Here is a 26,985-nt window from a genome sequence, read left to right as displayed (position 1 = left end):
TGACAGGTGCAGGGGAAGCAATGGCAAAGGGCTGTGGTGGCACTTGCTCCCCAAGTTTCCCTGCTCCCTTTAGGCATCTTGTGTCCATGACCACTAAGGGTATGTCTTCACTACCGGCCGGATCGGCGGGCAGTGATCGATCCAGCAGGGATCGATTTATCGCGTCTAGTCTAGATGCGATAAATCGATCCCCGAGCGCTCTCCCATCGACTCCTGTACTCCAGCTCGGTGAGAGGCGCAGGCGGAGTCGACGGGGGAGCAGCAGTAGTCGACTCACCGTAGTGAAGACACCGCAGTAAGTTTATCTAAGTACGTCGACTTCAGCTACGTTATTCACATAGCTGAAGTTGAGTAACTTAGATCGATCCGCCCCCCCCCTCCCCCCAGTGTAGACCAGGCCTTAGAGAAAGCAATTCCTAGACCTCAACAAGTTTAGGTACTCCAATTGCATATAGTATGTATTACAGCATCACTGGTCAAGCTGATGTTATCAAGAATCTTTCTGCACTTCCACTGGAAACTCATATTTTAAAATGATATTAATTTTGCTTAAGTAATTTTCTCCATGCTAGGACTTGCTATATATAAATCTTTTGATCCTGAAAATCTGGGTGCAAACGATCCTATCTTAGATCACAAATGACAATGTGCACATTGATCTCATTTTAGTGTCCTTTTTTGTGCAATGTATTACCAAACAACTGCACAATACGTCTTGATTGACAATGTCTGCTCAAAAGAAGCTCTAGACTGGACTAGCAGGATTGTTACAGTTCAAAATTAAAGTTTGTTGGCAGAGCTGTGTGTGGGAAGTTTACACCTATCCATGTTCTAGCTATTGGCCCCTCATTTTGATATGCATGAAATTCATTCACATTTTTTAAAAATAATCTTTCAAGTCTTGGCATACAGGCTCTCAGTCCGACAGCACAATTGTATTCAAAATGTTTTTAAAAGGACTACTAGAGTGCCACATACATAAACTAGTCAAAATCCTGCTTGCTTTACTCACACATAAAGATCTATTAAAGTCAATGAAATTACTCTCATGAGTAGAGCAACAGGCTTGATCCTAGATATATTTTAGACATGTATGTGCATATGTATAATTGCATATTTAAAATAGAGATATACAGGAAATTATTGTGAAAATACAATTGTAACAATGCTCTCTTCACTTGCTGCTTTGTACGGTTGTAAGTAAAAGATGGTAAAATGGTACAAGAAATATTATATAGCAGATGCTGTTCAGAACTGCAACAAAATATAGTAAACAAAAGTTCCACAAACTACTAGTATATACAAGGAAACATGATTTGCATAAACACATCTTAAATTTGTGTGCCACATTTCTCTTGATTTCTTAAAAAGTTTGTCTGTCACTCTGAATATAATAAAAACAATGAGGTGTACTTGTAGCACCTTAGAGACTAACAAATTTATTTGGGCATAAGCTTTCGTGGGCTAAAGTGGGTTTTAGCCCATGAAAGCTTATGCCCAAATAAATGTGTTGGTTTCTAAGGTGCCACAAGTACTCCTCCTTGTTTTTGCTGATACATACTAACACAGCTACCACTCTGAAATCTGAATATAATATAAAGCTATATCCGGATGGCCAGGTCGTGATTCAAAGTTTCTGTACATGCAGACCTACTACTGTGCTGTGTATGTCTTGACAAGTTCTGCAGTGGGTTGTTCCTCAGGATTTTACCTGGGGTGAGGGAAGATCCCAGAAGGAGGGAGGAACTTTGTTAACTTGGGTTATGCCACTGAAGTTACAGGTAGTACTTAGCTGCACATTGCCATAGGGAGATTGTTTTGTTTTGATTAATGATTAGTGAAACTTTCACCGATACTAATGAACCAGCAACAATCTGATGCATATAGGCTGTAAAGTAAAACATTTACATGCAAATTATTTGATATAGCACTTAAGAAGTGGAGCCATCTTATCAAGTGAAAATGATATAGTAATCACAATCTGAGTTATTAGATATTTGCATTTTTATTTAATGTGTTTAAGTTGCATGTTTGTTTTTACCAACAGTATCTTAAACTGAGCAAAGTATTGTACTGAGAATTAACTTAATGATTCTCTGAATTATAATCAGTTAATATACAAATTGACCATTTGGCTGAATTCATATTTATACACATCTGATTTTTTTTTTTTTTTTTTTTTACAGTTGAGTATAAGATGCTTTAAATGGCCAGCAGTAATATGCAGTAACAGTTTAAAGTGTCACCTGGCTCCATCCTGCCACCCTCCCTGATCTCAGCTGTTCCCTACTATTAAACCATCCTTGACATAGAAAAATGTGCACTGGAATAGAAAGTGGGGCATTAAGTCTGACGTGGGCAATCCAAATTTAAATTTCCCTTATAAGAAAAATGTATAAATATGGCTTGGATTAATCAAGCAGTATGATTTGAGGTCACCTTTCACAGCAAGGTGGAAACTTCAATTGCCACATCACAACTGACATCTTGGATTCCCTGCTTTATAAATACTGAAAGATGCTATTTTAAACTAAAGTAAGCTTTAAATGCTTTAAAAGTGGACAGTGGGGTGAATTCCCACCTCTGCTGGAGGGAATTCAGGATGGCTCTCTACAGCTGTTTTTGAAGATCTTATAAAGTTTTACTTTATGGTACTTATAAAATTTCTCTTTATGCTCAAAGAAACGATAACAAAACGAAGTTTTCAAGCTTCACATTTGAGCAGAGATGAGGATCAAAATCATGTGGGTGTTCATGCTTACTCTTCCCCAGAATATAAGGATAAAACAGACATCTGACGGGACTCAAAGGAAACAAACATAACAATTGTAATATGGAATAGTTGTGCAACATACAAAACATTATATAATTAGCCTGTGGCACTCACTTCCACCAAGTATCATTAAAATAAATAGCTTAGTAAGTTTCAAAAGAGGAATAAGTATTTTGGTGCAGGCCCAATGGGCTTTATGCAGCACTTGATCATGTACCAACTATTCCATGTACATGAATTGATGTCAATGGGCCTAATCACTGTGTTTGAGTTTTTCAGTATTTCCCCCTATTCGTCCTGGGGGAGATTTTCAAAATCGCCTGAGGGGCTTAAGAGCACAAGTTCCACTGACTGTCAGTGAGACTTGTGCTCCTAAGTCCCTTAGGTGCTTTTGAAAACCTCCCCTCTTGTATCTGGTTTGCAGGTGAACCCTGTCCCCAAAGTTCAGAATCAGAGAATATTAGGGTTGGAAGGGACCTCAGGAGGTCATCTTGTCCAACCCCCTGCTCAAAGCAGGACCAATCCCCAGACAGATTTTTACCCCAGTTCCCTAAATGGCCCCCTCAAGGGTTGAACTCACAACCCTGGGTTTAGCAGGCCAATGCTCAAACCAATGAGCTATCTTTTCTCAATAGCGACTTCTAATGTGCCTGGGATAACCTGACATTTGCGGATAACTTCCTGGTGTTTCTCATATGGCTCAGCAGGAAGGCTGCAGCAGAGCCTCCCTGTGTCAATAAGGATTTTGCCGCGGATAGTTAATGTGATGGCTGCAACAGTTTTTGAAGTACCCATAGCATATTTTCTACACAAAACATCCAGAGTTTCTGACCATGCAGAGATGCACACCATATCTGTTCTCAGATGTTCTTAGGTGGTCCAAGTACAGAGATAATGTGAAATTAGCTATGGACTTCCAAGCAGGACCCGGCCTGACTCTTTCCATCCAGATTGTCTCTTACTGCTGTAGGTCTCTGAACCAAATTTAATCCTGGTGTAAACAGCTGTTAGTCCATTGCCTTCAGTGTGTACACCAATGCTTAATTTGGCTCTATGTGCTTACTACACTCCAAACCTATTAAATACATTGTTATATCTAGACGTTGCTCAAACTCACACATTTTCTCACTCGGGTGGTCCTGGTGTGTTTGGATCTTCTCTTTTGGACCAAAGGAGACAGCTTCTGTTGAAGGCAATGATAGCTGTGGGTACTCAGCACCTCTGAAAATCAGGCCTTAGCTCCACACAACAAACTTCTGCTGGCCTAGCTATGTTGGTCAGGAGTATGATGAGGTGTGACCCCAGACAGAGCTGTGTTGGCAAAAGCCCTATACTGGCAAAACTGAGCTTCTGCCATTATAGCTTATTCCAGCCTCCCACCCCCATCCCTTCACTCTCAATGGTAAGCTATACTGGTAAAAGCTCAGTTTTGCCAGTATAAGCTGCATTCACACTAGGAGCGATTTGCCAGGCTAGTATACAAGTATAGCTATATCAGTAAAGCACTCCTTGTGTAGACATACCCTAAGGGTCTGAGGTAGGGCATCCAACATTAGTGGATGTTTTGAACAATTGGCCAATATCTGCAAGCATCTCTACCACGTGGATCGAGGCTCTTGGCTGTGGAACATCTTACACACTGAAGATCAGGTTGAGTCTATGTGTTTCCCCTTTCAGAGCAAAGTATGCTCCTAAACATACACAAACAGAGCAACAAATACAAACCCTCCTCTTAAAAACCAACACTTTGGATACATTTCCTTTCCACCCATGGGAGGAGTTAATGTGAGCAGACAATGCATGTTTCTTCCTAATTACTTTACAAAGCACCTACATACTATGGTGCTAGGCACTGCACAAATAGCTTACTAGCTACAGATCATATAGAACAAATGTTATGGGCCGGCATTCCTTTCACTTTCACCTTTGTAAATCATAAGTAGCTCCATTAGAAACAATGGAGTTACACTGGTGTGCAACTACTGTACAAAGTGGCAAATCACAGCCTAGATGTTCACATAGGGAAAAAATAGTACTATGTGTGAAATATATAATGAAAAAGTTACATTTGAAATTAATGACAATTTGAAGTAAATAACGTGCTAAACGTAAAGTTTGTGCCAAAATGCTCTTGTGACTGTTGTACACACATCAACTTTTGAGCTGCAAAAGTTGCAGACTACTCCTTGAGACTGTTACCCACAAATGTTCAGTTCAAAGAGTGAAGTTATATTTGTATCTGGCTGTTTTTCACAAGAATGAGTCTAGTTTGTTGGCATAAGAGCACTGTCATCTACTCTTAGATTGTGTGATTAATCCTCTTCGATGTCTGAAGTTTTTAACTTTAAAGGAACCTAGCAAATGAAGACTGTTTCCAAAGTCGAGGATCCTGTTTGTCAAGGAAACAATCTGCTTTTCATTTCTTGTTAAGAATCAAAGAGATATTTTAAAGTTCTAAAGAAGCTGCAAAATGACAACTCGTTCCCCTTAGGCGCTTAATTAGAATACTGGCGTTTTCCAGACTGCCAAATAAATGCTTAGGGCACTGTATGTTTCAGGAGTCTCCATGCAGTTAAAGCAGATTCAGAGGCTAAAGCTTTTACATCACCTAAAAGTGAAGGTGAGACAAGTAATTGGCAATGCAACACGTCATTTGCTGCTGATAGGTCTGTCGTATCCAAACGCCAGCTCAGAAACCGCACGCTGATTTATCAAGCTGCACAATCAAACCAAATCTACTTAGGGTATGTCTACACTTACCCGGTAGTTCGGCGGCGAGCGATCGAACTTCTGGGTTCAACTTATCGCGTCTTGTCTGGACGCGATAAGTCGAACCAGGAAGTGCTCGCCGTCGACTGCGGTACTCCAGCTAGACGAGAGGAGTACCGCGGAGTCGACAGGGGAGCCTGCCTGCCGCGTGTGGACCGAGGTAAGTTCGAACTAAGGTACTTCGAACTTCAGCTACGTTATTCACGTAGCTGAAGTTGCGTATTGCGTACCTTAGTTCGATTTGGGGGGTTAGTGTAGACCAAGCCTTAGAAGTTTCAGGGCCAAATTTTCAGATCTGGGCACCGAAGTTTGTCTGCAAAAAATGCATTCAACACATCCACATTTACTCCTCTAGCTAGGGATTTACCAGACTGCAATCACCCTTTTGCAAGGGCAAACTCATTTTTAGATGGCTTTACTTAGTCACCTATTGTTCATTTTAAAAATGTGGCCCTTGGACTGTCCTTTGCAAACTGATCCTAGGCAGGTAGTTATGGAAGCCAGTATAAAAGTAAACCTCTGTCCCACTGTGATGCAAGATAATGATACAGTACATAACATAGCATACAGTACCTAACATTCAGTGCACGAATAGGAACTGCCCAGCATCTGGGAAAAACAGCACCCCATGCATTTAGTCCTAACAGGGACACCAGCACTTCAGGTAATTCATTAATACTATGCATGATTTTCATTGCTAAGCTTTCTACAGGGAAAAACATCTTCAGGTTGTATATTGCATCTCTTTGTAAATAAGATGGTATAAATTGCATTCTGAAAAGAAAACCATGAAATATTACGATTTGGAAACAAATTTGTTTCCATTTGAGATACATTCTGTTTTAATTAGTATTACGTTACTCCCCAGTACAGGATAACAGTCTTGATATGTGCTAATATTACTTCAGGCCCGGGTATAGTTCCATTCAGTGACTATGACATTGATTGGGACAGTGCAGTGAAAACTTGACTAAATTAACACACCAAATTCAATCAAAAAATGAGTAGGAATTTGTTCAAAATTATAAAACTAATAAAAGAAAATGCAAATCATGTATCCGAGAATTTTAAGAGTGACTGTCATATTTCATCAAATTCATTCTTATTGTATAATATAAGCAAAAAAACACATTGCAATTTATGTTTACCTTTCAAAAAGCTTTTAACATGTCTGGTGGCATCAATCAATGGTGTAATTAAAACCCTATCACCTTTAATTACCACTACTAGATTTCGCCTCAGTAAGGGCTTGATTTGGTGCTACTGAACTCAATGGGAACTTTGTCAATTACATCAGTGGATGCAGCATCAGGCCCTAACTGCAAAAAATAGTATGGAGAGGTATCTTCATTCATAATCAATTGTTCGTTACAAAAAAACAGCTAGAAAATTAATTAATATCCTGTCTATTAAACTAATAGCAACCCTTAGTTTCTTCTCTCAATGGTTCGTTCTAAGATCTTTCATTTTACTCACCAGTCGAGCACCAGATCCATGTACATTTAATTTATCAGTAGTATTGTCAAGTAACTTTATTCCTCATATTTTAGCTGCCTAATTTTCTAGCCCTTAATCTCCATGGATCTCATATAATGCTTAATTTGAAAATAATGGTGCAATTTTAGCCCATTACTGACTTTGGTGGGATATTCCCACTTACATCAGAGATGAACATGGTCCACTTAGGAAAAAAAAAGATGTTTCCTTCTTAATCCACGTATATATGCTGTGAATAGGTGCCTTTCCCAAACTTTCTCCAGCAGAGTCCACCTGCTATGCAGAGTCCAACCCAGTGGCAAATGCTGTTTAGCAATTCCAGTTCACTCCTCTATTCTGTTTCATGCATTTGGCAGGAACAACAGGGTTTGATGTTTCTGGCAATTCCTTAAGAGCTAGCACGGCCAATTCTGAAGCTGGTAGTGGGGAGGTGAAGATGTACAACCCAAAAAAAATCACAAGCGCTGCAGCAGTCTGGACAGTTGAGTGCAGAAATAGACTTTCCATGTAGAATAACCACAAATAGCACATAATTTATTGATTGCATTCCATCATTGGATGGGTTTTCTGAAAGTTAAATGATTCCCTTGCAAGTGGTTAGCCTGGAGTTCCAATGGTTAACCTTATGCAAAATATATAAGTAGCACATTGTACCAAGAAATTCCATCTCCCATGCCAACAGGTTAACATGACACTGTTCTCCATTTCTCCTGTGTCCTTAAAGGCTGTTTTTTTAAATGTCCAGGATACTGCCATTAGTATTTCTCATGAGTAATGAAAGAATGTCCTAACCCTGCGGGGGGGCGGGGGGCGGGGATGTTTCATGGTTTGTGACTGGGTTGCTGGTGTAGTTTTCAGCAGCCTCCTCTGAGGAAACTAATTATGTAAAACTGATGACCCCTGTGAGAATTTATTACTTGAGGCGCTGGATCCATTCAGCCCCAACTTTGTCTTTTGGTCTTATCCCAGATCTCTAAGCCATGTTAGCCAGTAAATTCCTCTCTCTTTTTACTCCTCCCTTTCCTTTGATGGACACTACATGTCTACACTTGCCTCCGGAGCGATCAGTCCACCAGGGGTCGATTTATCGTGTCTAGTGAAGACGCGATAAATCGACCGCCAAGCACTCTCCCGTCGACTCTGGTACTCCGGAGTTGACGGGGGAGTGTCAGCAGTCAACTTGCTGCAGTGAAGACACCATACTAAGTAGATCTAAGTACGTCGACTTCAGCTACGTTATTCACGTAGCTGAAGTTTCGTAACTTTGATCGATCCCCACCTCCAGTGTAGACCAGGCCTAAGTATTCTGGCCACAGGTGGTAGGCCAGATTGAGACAGAGGGCTCAAATCTCAACTGCAGCCCTGCTGTTTGTACGTTTTTAGAACAGTGGTGGTGGAAGCCCATCTGTAATTCCATCCACCAGACGCGCAGGTGACTTGGAGTTCCTTTTTTATTTTCAAAGTGAGATTCCCAAACTTTCCTGAGATGATACAGTAAATTCATGCACCCTTTTGAAATATCAGAGCTTTTGAAAATATATTGTTTGGAAATATTCTTACAGTCGTATCTTTTTTCTGTTTATATTAGAGGTAAAGAAGAAAGCTGGCTTTATCACTCCAGTCCCTGGAGGAGTAGGACCTATGACTGTTGCCATGCTCTTGAAGAACACGCTCATTACTGCTAAAAAGCTCGTTTACTAGAGAGCTACTGCTACACTAAAAAATGAATCCAAGTCATTCTATTTATTGATACATAAAACATTTATTTTTTACTACAAATATATTTATTTCTACATTGTATTTATTTTTTCATGTAAAATATTATGAATCTGATGATGATTTACAAAATGTTGCAATACCTTCTGTTACCTCCTGCAGCTGAATTGTGAGTAAAACAAAGTGCAGTCACAGCTTTCACATGTGTATTGTTGTTCTGTGGGTCAATCTTGTTTATAAAAAAAAATGACTAAGATGCTTTTGAAAATTTTACTCTTAAGTCCTATTTTCAAAAGTGACTTAGTCAGTTAGGATCCTAAACTTCATTGAAAGTTAATGACGCTTAAGCTCCTAAATGCTCAATCACTTTTTGAAAATTGAACTTAGGCTTCCAAGTCACTTATACACTTTTGAAAAATTTATTCTAAATCTTGAATTCCTTGCAAATCCAAAACTTCTGTTGATGTCAGTAGGAATTTTGCATGCCCAAGTAATGCAAGATTCAAACCTAAGATTCAACTGCATGCCAGTCATGCTGAAATCATAAAGGTAAATCATAAAGCTCACATTCAGCATGTAGATTTTTTATATTAAAATAAGCTTACACACAAAAGCCCAAATTCTGACCTTATCTACATACCCAGAAGTCAGTGGGAGCTACGTGCACTAGAATGGAAACCAGAATTTGTCTCCTTCACAATCCAGGCTTCGTTAGCCAAATGTGTTGCTACACATGCAGTGTGTTGTATTTCTTTTTAAGCATGCTCAGTGTTTGATATGCCCTGATCCTACGATGTGACCATGTATGGATCACTTAGCAGGATCAGGACTGGGATTAATAAGTCTATAGTAAAACCTACTATAGAAATGTGTCATTGGTAACATAAAAGGGGAGGAAAAGATCATCCAGAATGAAATAGTTGTGTTAAAACTATGAACTGCATTCCCTCTTGCCTCCTGTGATCAGTTTATGTTCTTAGTCTCTGCCATAAGGCCCAATCCTGGTCCCATGGGAGTTTTGCTATTCACTTCAGTGACCACAGAAGAGTGACATTGGGAAGAGGACACTACTGCTATAAAAATAAGAGGCAAACTTGGGAGAATGGGGAATATTTATCTGTATTTAAAGAAGGAATAAAAATGTTGATGCTCACTTATTCATTCAATGAGAGAGAGAGTCAGTTCAAAAACTGGATTAGAGTAATCAAATGCGATGTAAAATTAAAATGGGAATGCCAGTGAATACCAATAATAAGCCATTCTGATGATGATTGCATATATTATTAACACTGAGGGCCCACTCCAGCTCCGACTGACGTCAGTTGGTGTCAGATTGGGCCATTGTTTACATCTCTGAATTTCAGTAGAGAGGGTTTTGATTATTTACTCTAATCAAGAGCCATTGATGCTTGCCAGTAGTTTGTAGATTGCCTGAATGAAAAAAGCCCAAATATAATGCTGAATATTTCTTCAATTACAAAAATGTACTTTCTACAATAAAAAAAAGTTGGAAAGTTACATTTGTACTGATTTTTCTTATGACAATTTTTTCTGTTTCGTTTTTAAACACCAAATACCTGCTATTTTCGTTAAATGTACATAAAATACAAAAATGAAAAGTAAAAGTATTGATATTTCTGCTAACATTTTTCTACATATTTAGAAAAATTAATGGTGGCCAAAATAGTATAAACCAAGGAAGTAAATAAAACTGTTGTGCCAAATGAACGGAATAAAATGATCATTTCTGTAATGTGTTTTTTACAGGAAGAACATTTGAAGCCTGAGGCATAAACCGTGTCAACAACCATGTACAAATAATGTCCCAGTCCTGCATACACTTAGGCTTTGTCTACACTAGCACTTCTGTCAGTCAGGGCTGTGAAAAAACATACCCCAGACCGACACAGGTTTCACCAACAAAAGCGCTGGTGTGGACAGCGCTATGTTAGCGGGAGATGCTCTTCTGCCAACGCTGTATTTAATTATGCCGGCAGGAGAGCGGCTACACAGAGACCTGACAGCGACACAGCTGCAGCAGTACAGTTGTGCAGACATAGCCTTAGGCACGTGCTTAAATTTAAACACACACAAGTGTTTGCAGGATCAGGGTATAAGGATACAATCCTATTGAACCTATTGATAATGAAGAAGCCACCTTGTGGGTACTGGTACAATTAAGTTCCTATTGTGTGGGTGGGTGAATGGATGGATAGCTATAGAAAATAAAGCTCACTTGATCCAGCTATCCTCCTGAATTGTGATTTGTTAGCAAGGGTTACCCACCTAGGCATAAAACACAAGCTGCACCCCACGAATGTGCAGGTGTGCAGTGACTCAGCACACCTGACAAAGATCAAAACCTCCTGGCTGTAATGCATTCCCAGGAGAGTGAATTAGAATGGGCAAGGCTAACACGCCATTTGCCTCCTGACAAGTGAAGCTCCTGGATCTAATCCGATGGGTCACTGAGAGGAACACAACACAGAGGAATAACCTGACACAGTGAGACACATTAGAGATGTACCACAGTATCCTTACATTGTGAAATGTTAGTCCCTCCCTCTAGCTCTCTGTTGAGAAAGTGGAAGTGGCTGCTTATGTTCTGTGAGCATAACAATGTGTGAGAGTTAGGGCAATGGGACTACTTGCATGTACAAGTGCTTTGCTGGACCAGGGACTGCTGATTAAATTAGTGACCCTGGGAGGGACCACTCCTACTTGTAAACACTAATAGAAATGTAACTGATGTTGTACTATCTTTCAGGTATCTTCTTAGGTACCTATATGGCTTTTGGCGCCCCTTTGGCCTGAGCTGTTAGCCAATATGGAGGGCCTTGCAGGATTGTTTCCATTAGAAAGAGCAATGAGTGATAGGAGTGAGGTATATTTGTCAGTGCAACCCTGTTTATTTACAAAGAAGGTAAACAGAGTCCTGTTTCCCTGCACACAATAGAAAAAAACAGGAAGAATCAGTTTTCTTCCTCACAATTTCCAAGTCTACCTTCCTGCCCAGTAGTCTGCCCAAAGAGAAGCCCTCTTGGTTTCCTTTCACAGCCATGCTACCAGTTCTTCTCTGGCTTTCCCCAGGTTTTCTGCTCACCCCCATAGCGCCAACCAAAGAATGCCCCAACCCCTGCATTTTCAATCAGTTCCAAGGAAACCTCTTGGCATGCATGGCTAAGCCTCTGCCCCGGCCTTATATGCAGCCAGTACCTTGGGTGGTGGTCTCCCATTGTTTCAGCTATCACTAAACAAAGAGACATTTAATTGCTCCCTTTTTAGCCTGAATGAGAGGTGGCTAGCACACCCATCAGCTTCAGTGAGGGCTGTGTCTTCTAAGTTCTCAGCTAGTGCCTTAACCATTGGCCAATCCTTCCTCTCTAGGAATAATATAAGCCCCCCAAAATACAAGCCACACAGAAAATATCTCTCATTTGTAAGTAGTACATACGTTTAGTTTCACTGACTTTTGCTTCATTGTATCTTGTTACTCTGCTTTGACAGATACCAGGTTTCTCCATAAAACAGTGTCCTTGCATGCACAATTATGCCTACAGGTAATAGGAAACGGGTGTTTCAAAAGAAAACCCGAACAGATTGCTAGATAATGATAGTTTCCTAAATGAATGTGTGGTTGCCCTGAGGCTTTAGGTTGTTGCCAGATGCACGTTTTTTTTTTTTTTATTGGTCAGAACAGCAGGCGACGCTTTACGGTATATAAGTGCAAGGAAGGCACAGGTAAGCAGAACAACCCAGCTCTCTGGAAAGAAGAGAAGAAAACGCTGTTAATCTGCTGCTAGATATGGCATTTGGAATGCTAATATATATTTTGCTAAGAGGTAGGTTTATTGGGGTTTTTATTGGTGTCTTATAGACATAGGGTTTTGTATTTATACATTTGTTTAAGAAAAGTTCACTCATATTTTCTGTAATAAGCAGTGGGGAAAAAAATCCAAAAAGCTCAAAGGAATTCAGAAACAAAATTAGTTTCAATAGTTTCTGACTTCACTGAATTTTTGGATAGATATGATTTCATTTCGAATCATTTTAAAGAGTATCTATCAGTAGATATGCCTTATATAGCATGTTATAATGAACTGTATTGTGTACAATATCAAGTAATTACAATGGGATTTATAACAACATGGATATGTATTCTGAGACTATACAAACAGTAGCTCGTTTTCTGTTCCCCACCGTCATAACTAAGTTGTGACAAAAGGAATTCAAAGAGGCAAGAACATAATAAAAAGAAATCCTCATTATTTAAGTTTAGGCATTCAGCAGTCCATTTAATGGACACATTTGTACAGATGAAATAAGCTTCATGCAAAAGTGTTTTCCTGCTAAAGCCAATATGTGTTTGCATTATACAGCAATGGTAGCGCTGGGTGAAGAGGCCGCTATTACTGTTTCGTCGCTAACCACAGACATATGGAATAGCTGGGCAAAAAACAACACAGAAGGTATTTCTGCTCTGCTCTGTATTGTCTCAAATAAGCATTTGTAGACTGAAAAAAAATCCTATCTACTGAGTGTAGCTGAATTGATAACTACTCTTAACGTGACTGTCCTTTAGTCAAATGGTAGCGTTTATTGTAATGCGAACATTTCTCTACTAGTTTCAGAGGGGTAGCCCTGTTAGTCTGTATCAGTAAAAACAAGGAGTCCTTGTGGCACTTTAGAGACTAACAAATTATTTGGGCATAGGCTTTCGTGGGATATAACCCACTTCATCGGATGCATGGAGTGGAAAATACAGTAGCAGGTATAAATATACAGCACATGAAAAGATGGGAGTTGCCTTAACAAGTGGAGTTGTCAGTGCTAACAAGGCCAATTCCCAACAGTTGACAAGAAGGGGTGAGTATCAACAGAGGGAAAATTATTTTTTGTAGTGACTGGCAGTGGCTGGGTCACTACGAAAAAATAATTTCCCCTCTGTTGATACTTATCCCAAGTTATGCAGGAGGGGGAAGGGCTCTGGGGTGGGGCTGGGGATGAGTTTGGGGTGTAGGAGGGGGATCAGGGCTGGGGCAGGGGGTTGGGGCGCAGGGGTGCAGGCTCCAGGCGGCGCTTACCTCAAGCGGCTTCCAGAAGCAGCAGCATGTCCCTTCTGCGGCTCCTACGCGGAGGCGCGGCCAGGCAGCTCTGCACACTGCCTCATCCGCAGGCACCACCCCTGCAGTTCCCATTGGCCGTGGTTCCCGGCAAATGAGAGCTGTGGGGGCAGTGTTCAGAGCAGAGCCTCCTGGCTGCCCCTATGCGTAGGAGCCTGAGGGGGGCCATGCCGCTGCTTCCGGGAGCCGCGTGAAGTGGCCCCCGACCCTGCTCCCCGGCAGGAGCACCGGAGTGGGGCAAGCCCCAGACCCCGCTCCCCAACAGGAGCTCAAGGGCCAGATTAAAACAGCTGGTGGGCCGTACTTTGCCCTCCCCTGATGTAGATGGAGCCCATGATGTGGCCTAGAGTGTTTCTCTGTGACATGGGTGTTCTTCCAGCATTGGATAAAGAAGAAAAAATGGTGCTCTTTGGTGTCACAGGGCTGTAGACATTTATGTTGTGATTCATTGACTAGCCTTGCTGTCTGAAATACTGGTTGTACTAGAGAGAGAGAATTTATTATGGGCCAGATTTTTACAAATGAGAGGTTCACTTGCATGAACAAAGCCACATGGGCAGCTATACCACCTCAATGTGCACTTGCTGTCGTTACGGATATAAAATGGATATTTGCAGTCAGCAAGACGGTGGCTTTAACAATTGCTCACAAATACAGGCATGCAATTACACATTGGGTTTGCAGATATAAGTATCAGAGCTGTAGCCGTGTTAATCTGTATCAGCAAAAACAACAAGGAGTCCTTGTGGCACCTTAGAGACTAAGAAATTTATTTGGGCATAAGCTTTCGTGGACTAAAACCCACTTCATCGGAGTCCTCTGCTTTTAAAAACTGTAACCCTTTAAGAGTTGGAAGACTGGACTTCGGGGTGGAAGGAAGTGTTTAAAGACTCTTGTGTGAAACTGGCCACATCCTTTCACTCCATTCTTGCAGCTTCCATTTCTAGGCAGGTGGAACAGTCATTAAATACTGAAGTAAGGAAGCTCATAATTAAAGCATGTTAATAACAAACCCTTAGGAAATTAATTAACTCCCAAGCGAATGCCAGGTTGGAAATGGCACTATCCTCTGGGATAGTGGATCCAGGCAAGAGTGAGCTGAGTCCCACACCCATCAGCCAGGAACCTTCCTCCTTCCCTAGTCTGCATGTCGTATACAGTCATCCTCAACTGCAAAAATTAGGGGCTGGTGGGTCACCTTGAGTGGCAAGGTCAGCGGGAGGAAAGAAACAACATGGAGAGATGGGAGGCTGGGCTGGCAGCTGCCTGGAAGTTGATAGGGAATATGAGAATTTCTTCCTGCCTGAGGGGGACGTCTTCCAATGTTCGGCAGGAAGGAATTGGGGAGATAGGAAGGGTCTTGTTTTACTCAGAGTGGGACAGAACTGGGAAAGAGTTAGAAGAGCTGGATCACGGATGAAAATCTACATACTCAGCGTCATCAGCTGAGTGCCAGGAACTGAGGGTGAATATACTACTCTCAAAAGCAGGGAAAAGCACCTGTGCAGGCCCACCAGCCAACTTCTGGTGTGTTTTGCACAGCCTATTCCAAATAGCCCCCTGATGGATCAGCTGTCACACAGCGGTCCGATAAGTTCTTTGACACATTTACCTGCATCCCTGGGGATGATTAGTTCTCACCTGCTCAGAAATGGGGCAATATGCATCAAAGATAATGCAGAAGAAATGACGGATCTCTGTCTGATGCAATTTCTATTAAGTGTATTGCAGTCTGGAGCTAAGGCTGGGCATTTGTAGTTTATACAAATCTACCTCTGGCACTCACAGTGTTTTTTGGATATTTTGCATGTGGATGCGCGTGCACGTGTGTGTGTGTGTGTGTGTGTGTGCTGGTACATATGGTAACTATATAACATATACACTTAGTTTTTCTTTTATACCAGCTCTGTCATTCTGCGTCAAACTGTAAAATCTGTCAGTTTTGTCATGACCAATCCTTCAGTTATCCATTATTTTGATTTCATGTCAGATCAGGTCAAATTCACCTCTTTGTATGACTCGCATGTGGCAAACCTCCATCTATATGCATGCTTATACTGCATATTTTCTTCACATGACTTAAAGGGCAAATGGGAACTAATACCTGGCTCTTATATGATGCTTTTCATTGATAGAGCACAAAATGCTTTGCAAAGGTCAGTATCACTATGTGCTCTTTAAACAGCTTATCTAGTATCTAGGTGGATAATACGATATTTAAATTAGTAGAATTGTCTCCGTATGTGATTAGAAAAAAAGTTTTTCTTTTTGTTTCAGATTTTATAATTCATTTGAATGTAATTCCTCTTAAATTGTAGTGTTACAGTATTTAGCGCTTTTAATTTTGGGGTCTGGATTTGAGATCTGAGCTTGCAGCCCTTAGTTAGACAAAACTTCCAACGATGTCAGTGGGGGCTGTGTGTGTGTGTGTGTGTGTGTGTGTGTGTGTGTGTGTGTGTGTGTGTGTGTGTGTGTGTGAAACATTACTGTAGGACTGGGCCCTTGAATTACAAGATTTTTCTCTCCAAGCTTTGTCTCAAAACATTTTCTAGGCCTGTTTTCATTCCTGTTTTAAATGTATTTAGAATAACAATGAGGTCTGATACAGCTATTTTGTACTTTCATCCTATGAAAATGGAATGCTGCCACCTTTTGGCAACTTGCTATGGTACTTCCATACAAAACCAGGAAGGTTTTTTTTGTGGGGAGTGAAAATATTACAGTTTTATTCTGACCGTGGGAGATTTTGTGCTTTTTTCTATGTAGATTAGCAAATTTTAATGATATGTTTTTAATTTATTTTAACCATTATACCATGGCTTTAAGTGAAATATATTTAGCAGAATAATCCTACCTCCCCAGTGTTGACAACAGGGGGTGCTACTACCCCTGAAATGGATCTTTACTGGCTCCTGGCAGACCAGATTACTGTCACACCAGTGAAAAAGGTCCACAGTCATTATTTTCAATGCAAAGCAGTTTGTTGAGAAGGAATTACACAAGCGGTAAAGGGTTATATCAAGCACATAACTCCTGTGTTAGACATTAAGAGCTATACATTACATTCCCCTTAATAGGTTTGAGAGTAGCAGCCGTGTTAGTCTGTATCTGCAAAAAGAACAGGAGTACTTGTGGCACCTTAGAGACTAACAAATTTCTTTGAGCATAAGCTTTCGTGGGCTACAGCCCACTTCACATGCATCCGATGGAGTGGGCTGTAACCCACGAAAGCTTATGCTCAAATAAATTTGTTAGTCTCTAAGATGCCACAAGTACTCCTATTCCCCTTAACGAGTCTCTCTTCCACAAACATACACAAACAGGCCCTGCACTAGCCTCACGCAGTTCCTGCTTGGCAAACAGAGAAGGTGGTTACCAATTTTATAGACAACTTCTTCCTTCCAGATCTGTTCTTTTCAGCCCTCTGGTCTGTCTCGGATTCCCCCGAAACAAGGTCTCGGCTGCCTGGAGACCCCTCTGGTTCACCATCCTACTCAAGCCCATGGAGCAGAGTTTTGACTACTCTGTCTAGCAGCGTTGCTTCTCTAAGCGTTAATTAAGGAATCCCAACAGTAATTTAATTTGCTTGATTTTTATACTCTTTTTTCCTCAAAGGAGTCACATGTCTTAAGTGCACTACCCTCTGAGTCAGCCGCAAGAGTTGCTACGGAGTGACAGAAAGGGTATGTCTACATCACCCGCAGCGGGCCCATGCCAGCTGACTTGGGCTTGTGGGCTGGGCCAGTTCCGGGTGTCTAATTGCAGTGTAGACCTACCCAAATGCTCCCGCAATCCAGGTTCTGAGTGCATTGTCTGCACAGCCCGGCCCTCCTCAGCTGACTCCGCTTTGTTGTACTGTCACTTGATTGCTAGGCCAGCCTCTGTTAACATGGGTATGGCTTATAAGCCTGGTCTACACTGGGGGGGGGAATCGATCTAAGATACGCGACTTCAGCTACGAGAATAGCGTAGCTGAAGTCGACGTATCTTAGATCGACTTAGATTGACGTACTTCGCATCCTCGTCGCGCAGGATCGATGGCCGCCGCTCCCCCGTCGACTCCGCTTCCGCCTCTCGCAGCGGTGGAGTTCCGGAGTCGACGGGGAGCGCATTCGGGGATCGATTTATCACGTCTAGACGAGACGCGATAAATCGATCCCCGATAGATCGATCACTACCTGCCGATCCGGCGGGTAGTGTAGACGTACCCATAGTGTGTGACATTTTACTCTGATTGTTAGATACAGGGTCAAATTCTTTGCTAGCAAGAGTCATTGACTTCCGTGGTTACAGCAGCAGAGAGTTTGGCTTCACCGCCTAAAAAAAGGTGGTTCTTCCCGCTCCAGTAGCATTTCCTGAAAGGGAGGAATAAACCACCTACTTATTTCAAGAATAAATGTCTATGGGCCCTTTCGTCCCCTAAAATACCAAAGCACTTAACAAACCTGAGGCTTGATGCTGCTGCCAATACACATGTTGAGTTGTACTCTTTGCCTCTTTTTGACCTGAGCAGCAGTTTGGAGCTCTGGGGATGTTCAGCTGGGAGATGAAATTGGTGATATCAGGTATTTATCTGATGCAGTTTTGTTTACAAAGAATGTACAAAGTCCTGTGTCTCTGAGTGAGTGCAGAAAACATTAAATAGCAGGAAGCGGCTTCTTAGCGTACAGCTCCCAAGCCTCTTTAGCCAACAGACCCCAAAATACTCTGTAGCTTTTTCCAGGGTCACACTGTACTCTAGGGTTGTCATCTTTCTAATTGCTGGTAACGGGACTCCTGAGGCCCCGCCCTCTTCTCTCCCTCTTCCCCCAAGGCCCCTCCCCCATCCCTCCCTTCCCTCCCTCCCTCCCCCTGTCGCTCGCTGGATCATCTCCACCTTCCTCCCTCCCCAGCTGGGTCCCCCCTTGCTCCAGGGCTGGGACGGGAGCTCCTGCAGCCTGACAACAAGCCTGCCTGCCCCAGCTGAGCAGGGGCTGGTGTGGGTTAATGACCTGGCGCCGCCAACTTCCCTGTGGTAACTGGACTTTTGGTGTCCAGTCGGTACATCTGACTGGGCACTGCCAGGTCACCTTTTCAACCGGACTTTCCGGTCAAAAACTGGGCACCTGGCAATCCTAAGTAGCACCCGGACACCGAAGCCAAAAACCAGGATGTCCAGGTAAAACCCAGATGGGTGGCAACCCTACTGTACTCTCTGGCTACTGCTTGGCTGGCTTGCTTTTTGCCTCTGCCTGCCTCTCTGTGTCTGCCTGCCATCTGGTCCACGCTTTCTCTCTCAGCAAAGCTCTCCCCCGCCCGCTCAATCCAAACTCCTGGGCGGGTTCACAACCCCCTTTTGTCTTCGGTCGAGGGGCTTCTGATTAACTCATCCTGTTAACTGAAGGGTGAGTTCGCATCCAGTCTCAAAGAGGTACGTGATTGATGCAATCTCCAGTCCCTCTCAGCAGAACAGTATCTTGGATGGCAGTGGGGCTACTCCCTTAGGGAGCTGCTGCTCATCTTGAGTAATGGTGACAGAATCAGGCCCTCTATATGTCAGAATGACTCGACTCATCGCTGAAGTGCAGACAGAAGTGGTTTACGATACGTTGGCACACAAGAGCCATCTAGAGCTGTTTGGACTAGGATGAGAAGAGGAAGAGTTCACCCAGCTCAGAGCACGGGGAAATGTAGCAAGGCAGAATGGAATGACTCCGATTGGAATTTGGTCAGGAAATGGGGGATTAATAATGTCACTCTTGAGAAATGTGTCATGGGATCGTCAGTGACCACAAGTGGTCAGGGCAGGACGTTGGGCTTACATTTCTGACGGCACCTCCAACGACATAGAGAACATGAGCGCCCTGCTGGAGCGTTGTTTCAGCACGTACTCAGAGGGAAGCTTTCCGCTTGACAAAAGACCAATACCAGACTTTAGTTACTTGGAAGCGGTGTTGTTCTTGTCCTGCATGTTTTTTGCTTTTCTTGTGGTCATGACTGAAAGCCGGTGTTGTGAAATATTCAGGTAGGAACTCACTCGGCTATGTCTAAAACAATTCCCCGAAATAACAGGCATGGATTGGCCATTCCACCCAATCAATAACTCCTGCAGTCAGGAGACCTGTTCAAACAAATACTTCCTCCGACCGGCAAGCCTTTGACATCTTCCCTTCCTTTGCCCCACCACACCCCTCCATCCCGCGACCCATTACTGTTGGCTTCTGGCTCGTTCTAGCAACAAATAGTGATCTATCCACAATCCTGAAGAATGGTCCTGATTTGTGCCATTTACGTAAAAAAATTAGCTGCTAGTGTTGGGAACAAACTACGGGCAAGCTGCCTTAAAGCAATGGTGTTTTGTCCTTTTGATTAAAAATTAATCACATTAGGCCAGATTCAGAAGCAGTGGCTAACAGCAAGGTAAATTACAGCTCCCTGAACCTGCTAATCCCCTGTGCTCCTATCCTGCTGGGTTTCAGGCTGTGTTATGCTGACATTAACTTGGAATGAATCCAGCATATTCATTAAACTTCTGCCCATTTACTAAGAGGAAATTATTTATTTAAAACTGGTGTTTGAAAAACTCCATGCTAAGGTGTCCAGCGTCTCCGTTCTGTTTTAGTTGGCAGTGTCGCCATTGGTCAGCAAATTTTACATCACCTTAAACGTGTGTGCAATGGGGTTTTCTCTTGTAAATGATCGTACTTTTCAAAATGACGTGATTACTGTTTTCAGACCCTTTTATTTCTTCAAATGTAACTTTTCCTCCTCCCCTACGTCTTTCCCAATAGACTACACAGAGGAACCTATTGCTCTGAAGCTTATGCAATCCTGTCTTGAAGAACACAAAAGTTATTGTATTAATGGCCTTTGTGCTTTTCACAGTGAACTCAAGAAACCCATATGCAGGTAAATACACTGAATGTTTAAACAGACACTCTTGGAGAAGTAGACGAGTTTATATTTGTTTTCCTGTGTATGTTACACATAACATTTATCCCAACCTACAATCTGATCTGTACCCGGGCATAAGTTTAACATCTGAGTAGATCCACAGAAGCCAGTGCGACCTATGCACTGGGATAGCTCAGTAGTTTGAGCATTGGCCTGCTAAACCCAGGGTTGTGAGTTCAATCCTTGACAGGGCCATTTAGGGATCTGGGGCAAAATCAGTACTTGGTCCTGCTAGTGAAGGCAGGGGGCTGGACTCAATGACCTTTCAGGGTCCCTTCCAGTTCTATGAGATAGGTTTATCTCCATATTTAAAGTTAGGCATCATGCAAGTTCAGGTTCTTTATTAACAAGACAATGGAGCTGTGACAACATCATACTCTTGGTAATTAAAGCTTACTGGAGAAAGCGAAAGCAGAAGATGAAGCGCTTGGAAGCTGCTTTTGACACATTCTGCTATCAGAACTGCAGCATTGAGCTGAAATCTAACGCCGACGGGTTAAATGTACAGCCGTGCCCATTGTTTGACTGCTGGGCAGGGGCCACAAAGGAGCTAGCAGGGGCTCCCGGATTCAGGGAGTGGGTCTGCACCAAATCCGGCCCTGACATACTTCAGGGCTTTCTAGAGCTATTCTTGGCTGTCTATGGGCCCAATGGTCATTACAACAGGTAGGTATCACCAGAGCACTGTTCTCTCACTACCCGCTCTGTCAGGGGGAATTCGCAGCGCACGGGATCCAGCAGCTTTCTGACAGACGGGGTTCCAACTGCAAAAGAGAATCTGCCCACCCCAGTTTAGTTCCCTTCCCCATTTTAATTGCAAAGTGTTTAAAATGAATCAAAGGTAATAGGTATCTTACAGTTTCAATTTAAGATTTTCTGAACACTCTTGGGGATTTTTCTTTTTTTTTTTTTCTTTTTAGGTGCCTGACAGGTTACAACGGAGAAAGATGTGAACACTTGACGTTAAATTCGTATGCGCTTAATTCTTATGAGCACTATATTGCAGTGGGAATTGGCGCTGGAATGTTACTGAGTGGGATCATTGCTCTAATCTATTGCTATGTAAGAAAGAGGTATGGAAAATGGTGTTTTCTGGGGCATGAAAATTGTTATGTGAATTTCTAAACTGTTCAGAATACCTGGAAGCAAGAGCATTATATTAGCCTGAGTGGATAGAGCAGAGAGCTAAGGAATCTGTTCCTGGGTCTGTCCCTCGCTTATTGCGTGATCTTAGACAAGTCACTGAACTGCTCTGTGCCTCTATTTCTGCATTGGTAACGTGTAAAATTATTCTGAAGCTGCCCACCAGCACTGAGTTCATGGGGACTGCTCATGTGACTTAGGCAAGTAGGATTTGGCTCGGTTTACATCATTACAGTTCTATCGTGTGATTAAATTCACAAATCGGTTATCCATTTTAGGTGCGGGAAGTTGAAATCACCGTACAAAGTCTGAACCAGGGAGACAGCGATGTGAAGATCTGACATAGGATACTTACCGATTTTCCTGTAAATTACAGGAGGTTCCTAGTTGAAAGAACTACCAGTGCCAACAAAATACTAGCAGGTGCCACTGATAACCAGAGACAATGGAAATCAAATAGCCGGTACACAGCTGGCACGCCTGTAGAACTGGCTGGCTTCACTCATTTTGATAAAAGCCTTCGTTGCTTTAATAAAGGTTGTTGGGGGACTTATCTGAGTGGATTGACATGGCTGAGGATCCTTCCCCTGTTGTTGGACTACAGCTCATTTGTTTTTGGGTGGAGATCTGACTTCTTTTAGCTGCTTATGGTAACTTCAAGCCTTGATTGTTCAACAGGGAAGGGCATTCTGTATGGAGGAAGACAACACTATGTCTCTCAACGCTCTGAGGCAAAGAATGGAGTTCACGTGCTGCCAAAGGCAAGTAGTCAGTCTAGCCCACTTCTGGTTTCCCAGTGGCCTATAGTCTGGGTCTGCGCTGACATGAATACTGCGGATCTCTCAAGTGGGTTAAATGCAATATATGCTTCTATTGCCACAATGGACAAAGGCGGCAAAGGCTTTGCACTGGGAAATGGGTGAGTGAAAAAAGATAGAATTAAATCTAAGAAGAATAAAGATCAGATGATTTTGGAAAAATAATATTGAGACTGAGAGCAGTCCCTGAGATCTTAGAGGACAAAGGGCTCCTGACGTTTGGAGAAGAGTAAAGCTCAAATGTACTATGAAAGTGTTCATCCGGACAACCTTGATCTTCCAGTACATCACATAGCAGCTCCCCACACTCCCAGACTTGTCAGTCAGGCATCTTCTTGTCCAGTGATTTGCACTGCTGGACAAGAGGAACAAGACTCTACTTGCTATGGAAGTTGCAATTTTGTTATAAGGACTCGTTAATACAGTTCTACCCAGCTGGCTTCACTCTCATGGACCTTGTAGTATATCACCATTTAAACAAGAATGAAATGGGTAAAGGAAATATGCCCAGCTCCAACCTGCCAGATTAATATTATGTGCTTTCTTTTTCATCTTCTCGTGCACAAGATGTCTTCAGATGGGGAGATTTGTTCTTGAGATAGGGAAATAAAATAGATTCAGAGGACAATGGCTCTTGAAAGACTTTGCAGCTTCTAACTGTGAGTTTTGGAATACTGGTGCTGATCATTTTCAACATTGCTCAGAAGGGTTTTCGTTTCAGGTGCTGCACATGGTGGATCCAGATTTCAGCTGCATTTAGACACCCATGGGGAAACAGTGCCTAACTGTGTAAGCGCTAATTTGGGGACATCATTTGTCTTTTGAAAATCGGGCTCCCTTGTTATGTGTATTCACTTTTTCCACGTGATGCGTGTCGTGGTTTTTTTTATATAATGTCATTAGTAAGAATTGAAATGCTCACAACAAAATATGTAAGATAGGTCAACATGCACATTTCCCCTTTTAAACTGGACCCTAAGTCCTCTAGTATGACATGCCCTGCTTGATTAGAAGTGCCAATGTACAATGAATACAATAGCAAGGATGTATTGGCAAGGAGCTGACCTTAGGTGCATTACCATCCATTTCCTCTAGGTTTAGAAGCGAGCATTCCTTAAGGCAGGGGTCCCCAACGTGGTGCCCGCGGGCGCCATGGCGCCCACCGGGGCATCTAAGTGCGCCCGCGTACTGGCCGGTGGACGAGCATCTGCCGAAATGCCGCTGAGAAGCTGCTTCTCGGCGGCATTTCGACGGCGACGCCTATTGACATTGCTGCTTGTCGGCGGCATTTCAGCGGATGCTTGTCTGCCGCCACGGTCCTCCGTGGCTCGTCATCTGGCACCCACCAGACGAAAAAGGTTGGGGACCACTGCCTTAAGGTATATTGTTTTGGTTTTCCTTTTTCTCAAGGTCAACCTCATTAAACTCTCTAGCTGTCTAGTTAATCATAGAATCATAGAATATCAGGGTTGGAAGAGACCTCAGGAGGTCATCTAGTCCAATCCCCTGCTCAAAGCAGGACCAACCCCAACTAAATCATCCCAGCCAGGGCTTTGTTAAGCTGGGCCTTAAAAACCTCTAAGGAAGGAGATTCCACCACCTCCCTAGGTAACCCATTCCAGTGCTTCACCACCCTCCTAGTGAAATAGTTTTTCCTAATATCCAACCTAGACGTCCCCCACTGCAACTTGAGACCTTTGCTCCTTGTTCTGTCATCTGCCACCACTGAGAACAGCCGAGCTCCATCCTCTTTGGAACCCCCTTCAGGTAGTTGAAGGCTGCTATCAAATCCCCCCTCACTCTTCTCTTCTCCGGACTAAATAAGCCCAGTTCCCTTACATTATCTTTACTTCTTTCTTCTACACGTTTACAATTTCTCCTCTCTCAATTGTTCCGCTCAGAGTAAATTCACCAGCTTGAATCAACTTACTTTGGCTTCATGCGTTTGTAATGAGAGCAAAATCTGGCACGGAACGATTAAATCATTTGGGCAGGTGCTTCACGTAGGCACCTGTTAGAAACTTACGCTCAGCCTGGAGACAGTGGGTTGGACATTTTCTCACCAATCCTGATTTCTCCTGTGAAACTGGCAATGGTCTAATGGGTCAAAGGAGGAAGACTTCAGGTTTTTTGGGTGTCTCTTTACCCAGCAATGATCTTTATGTGCACACACATTATGCAGATTGCATGTGATTCTGTCTGTGCACAGAATTGCCGCGTGCCAGAATATAGACATACATTAACGAGTTGTTTGAAGGGCACATGTTTTGTGGGTATGAACATCAGCAACTTATAACCTTAAAAGGTTTACACAGAGAGACGTGTTTTTGTTTGTTTTAACATCCTGGCTGCAATTTTTGAAGCCCATTAGGGTGAGCAGCTGACTTGGCTAAGTGGCCAAGTAAGTACTTAACAGGGTGCATAATTAATGTTCAAAGGGGGTGTCAAGGCACATAAGGTGCCTAACGATGTGCACACCTGATTCTTGTGTTTTGTGAGTATGGCGTAGTGTATGAGCAAAGTGGGCAGGAAGATGGCTAAGCTGATTGTGTGGCCTGAAATGGAGGCATGATCAGGGCACACCCAAATTGTTAGTCTCTCTTCCAGGTTCCTCTCCGGTGCCAGGGCAGCACTGGAGAGGCTGCCTAGGCAGAACATCTGAGGCTTCTGCTGATGGAGGAAAAGATCAGTAAAAGAAACACCAGACAAGTGAGTGTTGTAGGTTAGATATTGATCGTATAAGCGAATCTGGGACAGAAGGAAAAGGGAAATGAAATGGGAAAGAGCAGAGAAGGAGAGAGGCGGTGCCCCCGCTTTATTTCTCCACTGCCCTTTCAGTGGGTGACTTTGAGGCCTCCAGAGATCACACCCTCACCATTAAGTGCTGTGACTTGGGCGACTGGGCAGGGACGCTGACCTGGCCCACATCTGGTGTCGGTGACACAGGTAAAGGTGATTGGTGGAGGGGACGATGTACAGATTGCTCCCGAGACGCAGCCAATGGGGGAGAAAAGGGGTTGTCACTGCTAATCCAAGGTATCGCACCAGGCTCCCTGTGCCTCTGAGGCATTGGAGACAAATGTGTCACACTAGGTACTGGGTGAGCAGGTGACTCAGTGACCCCACTAAGGAAGTCCATGCTGCAAGAGATTCCTTCATGGAGTCAGCCATGCTGGGCCTTTGCTACCAGTTCTTTGGGGAGTGCCAGCTGCTTTTGGGCTGGCACTCCCCAAAGAACTGCTATGTTGCTGCCTAATTTGCCTAACTTCCTGAAGAGCCTCCACAGGTTCTCTTCCGAGATATGTCCCCCTCTGGATGCCCCACTTTAGGTGCACGTGTGCCCCACATGCCTTTGATCGCAGACTTCCATTAGCAGTGTCCATTCAGCCCTCTCATGCTCCCTATGCCACCTTGTGCCAAGCACCGAGGTTATGTAGGGCTGCTCAGGTGAAACACCCTCAGTTCCTTCTCGACCACGTTGGCTTGAGATGGTGCTTAAGAGTGTCTGCCTTGAGCATGCCTTGTCTAAAAGTTTTTTTTGCCTCATTGCTAGTTTAGTTTTAGATACTGTAGTTTGCTTGTCAGTTAAATTAGCTTAGTTCAGGAGTCAAGAGGACTAGCTTTGTTCCTCTCCTCCCTCTGGGGAAGCTTGCCTTTCTCGGAAAGGCATGCCCAGCTCACTGGAGTTCTAACACGCGTCCCTTGCTGGGTGGCCATCACTGTTAGCGATGATCACTCCACGTTCCTTTATTTCCTTGGAAAGTCGCAGATTGAGGCGTCATTAGAGGAGGTTTTGAAACAAATTGATAAACTAAACAGTAATAAGTCACCAAGACCAGATGGGATTCACCCAAGAGTTCTGAAGGAACTCAAATGTGAAATTGCAGAACTACTAACTGTGCTTTGTAACCTATCATTCAAATCAGCTTCTGTACCAAATGACTGGAGGAGAGCTAATGTGATGCCAATTTTTTAAAAGGGCTTCAGAGGTGCCAAGGTCCCACAGGGAGTCTCTAGCAGAGCCAAGAATTGAACCCAGATCTTCTGAGTCCTTGGCTGGTGCCCTACCTACTGGACCATCCTTCTTTTCCACTGATAGTGAGTTTCTTAGTGGAATTACGGTAAAATATTTGTATTACGCACTAACAGTAGTTCACAAAAGGCAGAAGAGAAGGGGTAAGAAGGAAACAGGCTATCACTCTCAAGGGCAAGC

At 43.0% G+C, this 26,985-nt stretch overlaps 2 protein-coding genes across 2 annotated transcripts in view; both read left to right on the top strand.

The window, feature by feature from the left end:
* MTHFD2L (methylenetetrahydrofolate dehydrogenase (NADP+ dependent) 2 like) overlaps nt 1–8,740 on the top strand; it is a 65,985-nt gene extending 57,245 nt beyond the window's left edge. The window contains exon 8 of the mRNA XM_065405331.1: nt 8,628–8,740. Coding sequence (XP_065261403.1) covers nt 8,628–8,740 — 113 coding nt within the window. The remainder of the gene's footprint in view (nt 1–8,627) is intronic.
* Nucleotides 8,741–12,560: 3,820 nt separating this feature from the next.
* EPGN (epithelial mitogen) lies at nt 12,561–22,684 on the top strand. Its single transcript, XM_065405651.1, has 5 exons — nt 12,561–12,597; nt 13,135–13,224; nt 20,649–20,766; nt 21,732–21,884; nt 22,633–22,684. The coding sequence occupies exons 1-5, from the start codon at nt 12,561–12,563 to the stop codon at nt 22,682–22,684; spliced, it is 450 nt and encodes a 149-aa protein (XP_065261723.1).
* Nucleotides 22,685–26,985: the final 4,301 nt, after the last annotated feature.

Source organism: Emys orbicularis, chromosome 5 (genome assembly GCF_028017835.1).
Source record: "Emys orbicularis isolate rEmyOrb1 chromosome 5, rEmyOrb1.hap1, whole genome shotgun sequence".
Lineage (NCBI taxonomy): Eukaryota > Metazoa > Chordata > Testudines > Emydidae > Emys > Emys orbicularis.
Note: the sequence above shows the minus strand (reverse complement) of the source record. Positions and strands in the feature narration are given on the sequence as shown.